Source organism: Lactuca saligna, chromosome 4 (assembly GCF_052625555.1).
Source record: "Lactuca saligna cultivar CGN05327 chromosome 4, ASM5262555v1, whole genome shotgun sequence".
In the NCBI taxonomy this organism is placed as follows: domain Eukaryota; kingdom Viridiplantae; phylum Streptophyta; class Magnoliopsida; order Asterales; family Asteraceae; genus Lactuca; species Lactuca saligna.
Window position 1 is genome coordinate 228,924,746 of NC_136420.1, and position 9,191 is coordinate 228,933,936.

General features: G+C 36.9%; 1 protein-coding gene across 1 annotated transcript; it reads right to left on the bottom strand.

The window, feature by feature from the left end:
- Window positions 1-222: 222 nt before the first annotated feature.
- On the bottom strand, window positions 223-2,378 carry LOC145043371 (G2/mitotic-specific cyclin C13-1-like). Its single transcript, XM_078992005.1, has 6 exons — window positions 1,895-2,378; window positions 1,343-1,575; window positions 1,078-1,264; window positions 830-979; window positions 608-742; window positions 223-519 (listed from the first exon to the last, which is right to left on the bottom strand). The coding sequence occupies exons 1-6, from the start codon at window positions 2,222-2,224 to the stop codon at window positions 445-447; spliced, it is 1,110 nt and encodes a 369-aa protein (XP_078848131.1). The 5' UTR covers window positions 2,225-2,378; the 3' UTR covers window positions 223-444.
- Between the last annotated feature and the right edge of the window lie 6,813 nt (window positions 2,379-9,191).

Sequence of the window (9,191 nt, forward strand, 5' to 3'; positions counted from 1 at the left end):
CCCAGGCTCAACTAATTCACTCCAAACAATTTTCTTGCTTACACCTAAATTTGATTGTCTCCTAAATATCTCCAAATGTTAGTTTTTTGGTTATTCAATGACTCTTGGTATGCATATTTTGTTTGTTTTGGCATTTTAACTTATACCATTTAAAGTCCATAACTCTCCTTTCAATTTCATTTATGTTTCTCCTAATCTACAAATTTCACACTAACCACAAGATTTAATAACATTGTTTCTATTCTTTATATATTGCTCCAACTTAAGGAAAAATACATTTTACAATCAATTTCTACGATGAAATCAGAATCAACAATCACATGTACATCACCTAACATACAAATTCCATTCATACTAGCTGAGTTAAATCTGTCATACACTATGTTTCAAAACAACTAAAAATCCTACTTCTAGCTTTGTGTTAGTGATCATCCAAAACATAAACTATGATTCTCTTACATCCTCAAAGTAAGAATCTGGTATTGCTGATGGAGATGACAATTTTGACACGCATTTGAACTGTTTAAAACAAGATTAAAAACAAATTAAATCAGATCATGAGAACTAATAAATATCCAACTTATAAACTGTGAGAATCTTAACATACCTTATGTTGCTTGTATTTTTCTCTAACTGCCAACAAATTTCCAGCTCTTTTACTTGATTGCAAATCATGTAAAATTAGAACACATTCTTTCAGATCCGATGCTTTATATCCAGATAATTGTTCAAGAGCTGGATTCTGTAAATGGGTTTTTGAATATTATTAGAATTGCAATCTTTCTTTTAAAAAAGTATGAGAATCAAGATAGTGTGTAAGTATGCTTACCCATGGGTGTGATCTTGGTTTTAGGGTGAATCTTGAAAGAAAGGCAACAGATGCAGCTACCATTGAAGGTAAAAACTTGAGGCAGCTATATTCTAGCAAGCTTAATTCAGCTAAATAATAACCTAAGAACTCCATTTGCAAATTGGGTTTCTGTGGATTGAAAAGGATAGAGAAATTAACACTTGAAGCATAAAAAATATTGAATCAATCATGAAAAGATACACGTAGAGGAAAGAAATAGAACTTACTTCATGAACTTCTTGAGAACTTATGGCAAATCTTCTAAGGAATGATTTTACTGTGGGATTTCCCATTTCAAAATTGAGAGCTTTGAGGATATCAGCTTCCATTTTTACAACCTCTTGCTTTGTGTAAGTGTTATCAGTGATGTAGCAGAAATCTTCAGTATGTGGAGGGGTGATTTCTTCGTACTTTCTGTTTACAAAAAAAGTAAAATGTTTATTACTTAAGATTCAAACCCACATCACTAAATAATAGAAGTCTGATACTTACGCAGCTATGAGCATTGACGAAACACCAAGAAGTTGAAGCCTCTGTCTGTTAAGGGTGGTTGTGGATAAGAATTTATCAATGTAGGAGATGGTTAGGTATAAAGTGTCTGAAAGAAGCTTATACTCTTCAGCGACCTCAACCAACCAATCAACTAATATAGCCCTCATGTTTACACTAACATCCTTCTGCACTTTCTCGATGTATTCTGGCGTCGGTCTTCTCTTTGCCTCGATCTGGATTTACAATCAAAACTATGAACTTCAGTTCGATTACATAACTAGTCATTTATATGAAGCCGATTGAATAGCAAGGAAACCCTAAATCTAATCACTGTGTATCTGAGTCATGTATGAATATAGTTGAAAACCGAATTGAAAATTAACAAGCAACGTTCTATTTTTGGAGTAAACAACCAATCATGAAACAAAACAGAAGTAGAAAGATAAACCCTAAATTTGGCAATTGAGTTATCAGATGGGTCACCCTAGCTCCATTGAAAACCCGATTTGAAAATAATTAAAGAAAATTACGAAGTGGGGAAAGGCAACAAACCTCCATGTTATGCAGATACTCGTAAATATCTGAAACGTAAGGTTCGCACATCTGAGGGTCGCTAAATTTTTCATCAATTTTCTCCAAACCCAGATCCTGAGTTTCCAGAACTGCTTTCACGGTTTTCTTGACCTTCTTCGATCTACATTTCCGCTTTTGAATTTTAACCAGGTCAGATATCGTCGTCTCGTTCTCCGACACCACCGCATTGTTCGAGAGCTCACCCAAAACCACTCTATTTTTCTTCGCCGGTTGCAACTGAGACTCGATTGCCTCCATTGCCCTCTTCTTCGCCATTCTCGTAACTCGCTTAATCTCTTGATCAGCCATATATTAGATGTTACACACAACAAACAGAAAATACAGATTAGCGGAGATGTAGATGGAGATGAAGATGGTGAAAGTGTGTGAAAATGGCGAGTGTTATAAAAAAGAAAGATGCCGCCATTTCTGCTGCGTTTCAAAAAAATTCAATTTTGGGAAAAATGGCTTGTGAGCGAGAGGGGTTTTTTAGTTGAAATTTTGAATGGCGAATGAAAAGGTGACATGTCAGAACGTGGCCCTACAGTCATATGTTACGGATTGATGACGTGGCGGGTTTTAAATCTTGAATACATGAACATAAATTTAGAATTTCAGATTCAGTTGAGTTTGAGCGCCATACTTAAAAGTTAAAATAATTCGTTTGAGTTTAAACTTTTACATTTTTATATTTTTGCCAAAACTAGGTTTTTTTTTAGAAATTAAATATCTTTTTATTTTTATTTCTATTTATCTTCTTACTCATTTAAAATAATAACAAAGTTTTTAAAAATATTCTTTTTATCAAAATATAATATTTATCACAATTTCATATATAAATAGAAGGAGGATAAGTGGAAAAAAAAAAGTATAGTTGAATCTTTTTCATAATTTGCTCAATTATTTGGTTTTTCAATCATATTAGGCTTTTTACTTCATTTACTAACTAGACTTTGAGAATTCCCTGGTCCCTTGAGCAGAATTGACCAAGTTTTTTCTTGTATTGATGCTAATAATATTATTTATATTCGAACATATATCTTGTATCGATGATAATTGTAATATAACCAGGGATTGCAATTATGTGCCATTTGGAAATTATTAAGATAAAATTGCAAAAATGGTCCATGTGGTATGCAAATATTTTGGGTTTTAATCTAAACCATTATTTTTTAGATTGGTGGTCCTTTTAAACTAGTTTCTTTGCGTTTTTAGTCCCTCAGTGTGACATCTCCATTTTTCACGGCCAGAAAAGACCGGTTTTGTTTATGCTTTGTAAAAATCAGAGTACTTCTTTTCATAAAAATATTGCGGAATTTGTTCCCACAAAAACACGATAAATACATTATCAAAACATTTTCAAAGAAACGTATTTTATTTATGTTAAAACATTTGGGATGTCATCGTCAATACAGAAACATAAACATAAACGGAACTTACATTTATTTACTCTAGTGATGTACATCTCTTTAATCTCTCAGTGTAATGTGACTTCATATCAACACCTGTGATGTAAATAAACTGAGTGGGTCAGGTTGGGAAACATGGTGAGTACATAGGGTTTTCAACCCACAATAATATACTTATTATGTTTAAACATTTAAACAATCAACCCAATTACCCATCCTCATTATCTTTTTTATTCTACTCTAAGAATTCAGCTATTCCTCGTTTATTTATTCCTAAGGGTTATCCTAAGGAATAGGCATGAAATCAATAGTTGCCAAGGTTTACTCAACGGACATTAAATCCATAGTTCCCAAGGTTTATCTCGTTTATTGACAGTATCGTTTCCGAGACTCCTCACGCAATACAGGTCAATGGGTTTTATCTCGTTTATCGACGGTATCGTTTCTGAGAATCCACTCGCAATACATGTCGATGGGTTTTGAGAGTACACTTGGTGAATACACAATTCAAAACACCTACAGGTTGCGAGCCTACTAGTGTCCACTGGACTGACTAGAATAGTCCGTGGTTGTCATCTATACTCTGCTGGATGACGGGGCCATCACTTGGGAAAAAGGCTTCTCTCATGGTTCACCTCTCACCCTTACCTCATGGTCTATATTACCTCTTCATCATTTTATTTTTGTCACACGGAAACTATTTCATCTACCCATGTTTTATCCCAACATATTTGTATATATAAAATACATATACAGTTTAAATCATTTAAAACATGTATAAAATCGTTCACCCAACATAGATAGCAAGTATTCAGATAATATGCACACATAGCACGTAATTTATATAAAATACTTCATATCTATGTGTAAGCTGAAAGGAACCATGCACTCACTTGAAAGGTGGTGACTCAGCACTCGGACAACGCTTCGATACTCTCAAAACAATTTTCCTTCGATAAAACCTAGTATCAATACCACTATGGTTTAGTCTAACGGTAACTGCGACAAATTAATAGTTTGACTATTATTGTTATTATATAAGCGTTAATAACACTCAATATAACTCATAATAATAGCCCAAATAATTATTTTAAGTACCTAATAACATTCCTATAATTATTTGAAAGCTATATTAAAAATTGTGTAAGCGTAGCTCACTTACAGCGGATTTTAAAGAAAACCGGGCTTTATTTGTAGCAGCGTTTCGAAACTGAAAGACACTTTTTCTCGGGACTCCGGGAGCCTCGGGCCTTCCATCGGGTGCTAGGGGGTTTACCTAGGCTTAGGAGAGGGTTAGGGGGTAGTGAGAGAAAGTAGAGAGAGAAATTTATGGTGGAAGGTGTGAAAAATCCGAGAGGCTTCGCCTCCTTTTTATAGGCCTCTGCCTCGGAGTACGTTGGGCGTCCAGCAGTGCTACGTTGGGTGTAGCTCGGATAAGCATGTCATCCTCGCACCAGCTGGCTCACACTCCATCGGACAGATAAGAACCGAAGTACGCTGGGCCTACCCGGCCTCGGACGCAGGGCGTAGATGCGAGGGCAACGTGGCACGAATCCGGAGCAAGGCGTGATCAGCAAGCGACGGTCCAAATTATGCCACGTCATCAATTTAGCAACAAACTTCGCAATTTCATGCTTCAACTTTAAAAATTCTTAACTTTCGCGTACGAGCTCCGTTTTTGACGTTCTTTATATCCACGCGAAGGTGGGAACATACTCTACAACTTTCGTTTAGACTCCGTCAGCTAATTTGGACTCTATTTTAAAAGTTATATTATTAACAGGTCGGGACAGGATTGGTCCGTTAAATTCTCATAACTTCTTCATCCGACGTCCGTTTTCGCCCATCTTTTTCTCATTGCGCTACTCTTAACGAGATCTTCGATTCTCGTTCAGGTCGTGTCGGCTAAAAACCGCTCGATCTAATATTCAAATTTCGGGTTGTACATTGCTAATCCGAAACTTCGAAAAATCATAACTTCCTCATACAAAGTCAGATTTGGGCGTTCTTTTTATAGACATTCTCGGTTTAACGTATTATACGAATTTCATTTAGATCGCTAAGGCTAAATCTCGCTCTATCGTAAATTCACTATTTACGCTTCCCGGTATCGTGATGGTTTCGTCGCGAAACTTCGACGGGTCATAACTTCTTCGTTATAACTCGGATTTCAGCGCTCTTTATATGTACGGAAACCTTGTAACATATACTACAACTTGGTTGAGATTATTTATTCTTAATAATATTTTGTTGAAAAGTCATTTTCGACCCCTATTGCCTCTAAATTAACTAGTTTGGATCTACGGGCGTTACAATTATCTCCCCTTAGGATGATTACATCCCGAAATCATCAACGAAATAGGATTGTATAATGACTCCATACGTTATATCTTCATCCTAGGTAATAACTGTAACTTCTATGTTGCTTCGAACGAGTATTTAACTCTTGGACTCCTTGACTGCAGGCGGTGCTCGGTCTTGCACTTGCTCGTTAGACTTTCAATCATGACCTTCGTGTCACAACCTCATTCTTTATCAGAGACTCCTTCTTCTTCTTAACAAACTTAGGATAAGTTAATTTGATTACTATAATTGACCGATGTGTCATATTCTAATGACCTATCATCGTATGTAACAACGTTAGACTCAAGTCTCTTAGAGTCAAATTCCGAAATGGAATATTCCTTCCTTCATGGTCTAATGTGATATAATCACATTTTAACATGTAGCATTTCTAGCCACCAACTTCTTTAACAACGAGCAAGATAGTTCTATTGATCGCTTTGATCTCAATCATTTGGTTTAAGTCAGACGCTACATCAAACTTGGTTCTCTGAACCACGTAACCTACTCATCGTAGTCGGACTCAATGTGATATGACTACTGGGGTTGGAATATCAATAATCTTCTTAGTCATTACCGAAACGATGGTAACAACATACTTGAATAAAATGAAATCAATTACTAGTTTTTTGGTAACCTTGTGACCTTCCCAGATCCAAGTGTGAGTCTTGTGCTTCTGGTAGTACAGGCCTCTACTACCATCCACACCTACTCATACTCGTCCCAAGTATTGTCCCACAGTTTTTCCAAGTCACCATACAAGAAAATCACATAATAGCTTAACACATCAAATATCAAAACGAAGGTTTTTACTATTCCTTGAAACTATTACATAGGTGTTCAAGTTCACCATAAACTATGCCTCTAATAGGATACATCATATGATTCTATGGCTACTTCATAACTCGACCTTCAAATATCAATCCTTACTCTTCATTGCGCTGTCGGTTGCTTCGTTAGGGATGCTTCTTGGATTTGGAGGTGCATTCGCTCTTGCTGCTTCACTTTTCTTTGGGTAATCCTTTGATATATGTCCCTTGTTCCTGCATCCGTAACAGAACCTCTTGCTGGATGTACAGATATTGGCGTAATGCTCGTTCTTCCCACACTTAAAACAAGTCACTTCTTCGTAGCATCTCCCATAGTTCTTCAGTGGTTCCTTTGGCTTTGTAACTCCTTTTCTTTTTGGGCAGTCTTGCTTGAGGTGCCCTTCCTCATTAAATTCGTAACACACCCTGGTGTTGAATGTACACTCATCGGCGTAATGCCCATGCTTTCCACACTTAAAACAAGTTACTCTCCCATGGTGCTTCGGCGGTACACTTGGCTTTGTAGTTCTCATTGGACATTCTTGCTTGAAGTGTCCCTCTTTAATACACTTAAAGCAAACTTCTTCCTTGGTTGGGCATTCGTGGGCATAGTGACCAGTCTTCCTGCATTTGAAGCAGGTTACTTCCTTAGGGCATCTACCGTTGTGTTTCCTTCCATACTTGTCACACCATTTTGCTTCACTTACTCCTCCAGACTTCGAGGACATGTTGTTCTTGTCAGACCTTGAAGAACCCTCAAATTTCCTCTTCTTGCCAACCTCAACCTTGCCGGCGATACTACCATTGATCACTTCATCAACAGACTTAGCAACCCAGATGGTCGCCTCAAGAGTGGGTGTTTGACGTACTGGCACAGTAAGTTCATCCTTACTTTGTTGAAGTAAATGCCTTGTTTCTTCCATCTGTTGATCTAGCATTATCCGCACCATTGCTTGTACTCCGGTCATCGTGATTGGCCCAGGTACAACTGCTACCTCTGGCACATGCTCAATCACTGGTGGTTCGGGCTGCGGGTTACCACTTCTAAATCCGCTTCTAGTGCTCACCATGTTGATCTATGCACCAAATCAGACGTTCGGTGTACCGAGGTGAGAATTTAAGATAGGAAAGTTTTATTTACGATAGACATATAAATCTCCCTATTACTCCAAAAAGTTACATGTCGGTTCTAATACCGTAATTAAACGTTTAGAACCATGAACACATAAAGTTTCCAGATCCGGTCGGCAATAGACCATAGATCCGATCATATAATGCATATCATAAGTCATTTATAACATAAAAGCATGTTAGGCATCTCCTAAAATAAACTAGTGTTCGTGTCTATTAAGGTGTATTACCTAAATCTATTAGACACACTCCTCACAATCATTGCCTAGCATTCTAAGTTTAAGTCTACAAATAAATCCATATTCCTAGTTCGCTTAACCTAATGCTCTGATACCAACCGTGACATCTTCATTTTTCACGGCTAGAAAAGATCGGTTTTGTTTATGCTTTGTAAAAATCAGAGTACTTCTTTTCATAAAAATATTGCAGAATTTGTTCCCAGAAAAACACGATAAATACATTATCAAAACATTTTCGAAGAAACGTATTTTATTTATGTTAAAACGTTTGGGATGTCATCGTCAATACAGAAACATAAGCATAAACGAAACTTACATTTATTTACACTAGTGATCTACATCTCTTTAATCTCTTAGTGTAATGTGACTTCATATCAACACCTGTGATGTAAATAAACTGAGTGGGTCAGGTTGGGAAACATGGTGAGTACATAGGGTTTTCAACCAACAATAATATAATTATTATGTTTAAACATTTAAACAATCAACCCAATTACCCATCCCCATTATCTTCTTTATTCTACTCTAAGAATTCAACTATTCCTCGTTTATTTATTCCTAAGGGTTATCCTAAGGAATAGGCACGAAATCCATCGTTTCCAAGGTTTACTCAACGGGAACCAAATCGATAGTTCCCAAGGTTTATCACGTTTATTAACAATATCGTTTCCGAGACACCTCTCATAATACATGTCAATGGGTTTTATCTCGTTTATTGACGGTATCGTTTATGAGAATCCACTCGCAATACATGTCGATGGGTTTTTAGAGTACAACTGGTGAATACGCAGTTCAAAATACCTACAGGTTGCGAGCCTGCTAGTGTCCACTGGACTGTCTAGAATACTCCGTGGTTGTCATCCATACTCTATTGGATGACGGGGCCATCACTTAGGAAAAACGCTTCTCTCATGGGTCACCTCTCACCCTTACCTCATGGTCTATATGATGGGTTTTGGTCATAAGAACATCCTATGTGCTCATACAAACCCTAATGCTTGGATCTAGGTTTCTCTATTGTACATGCAAGTTATCCAAGACTATAAACCCTAATTCTAGCATACAAGTAATCATATTAACATAAGAATGGCTTTAAGATATTAACTTGATTGTTATGTAGCAATAACAATCCAATTCCCTCCTTGTATTGACTTTAGAAAGTTTAGAGTCACAAATGTCACTCCTCTAATGGTTCACAAACACCAAGAGCAAGAGGATGAAGAAGTGAGAGGATGGAGGCTGCCCAAAAACGTGTGAAACCCTAGAAGGATGCTTAGCCACGTTTTTGGGTCATAAGGGATGTATATATAGTTAGGCTATTAGGGCTATCTAACAAGGAAGCCCT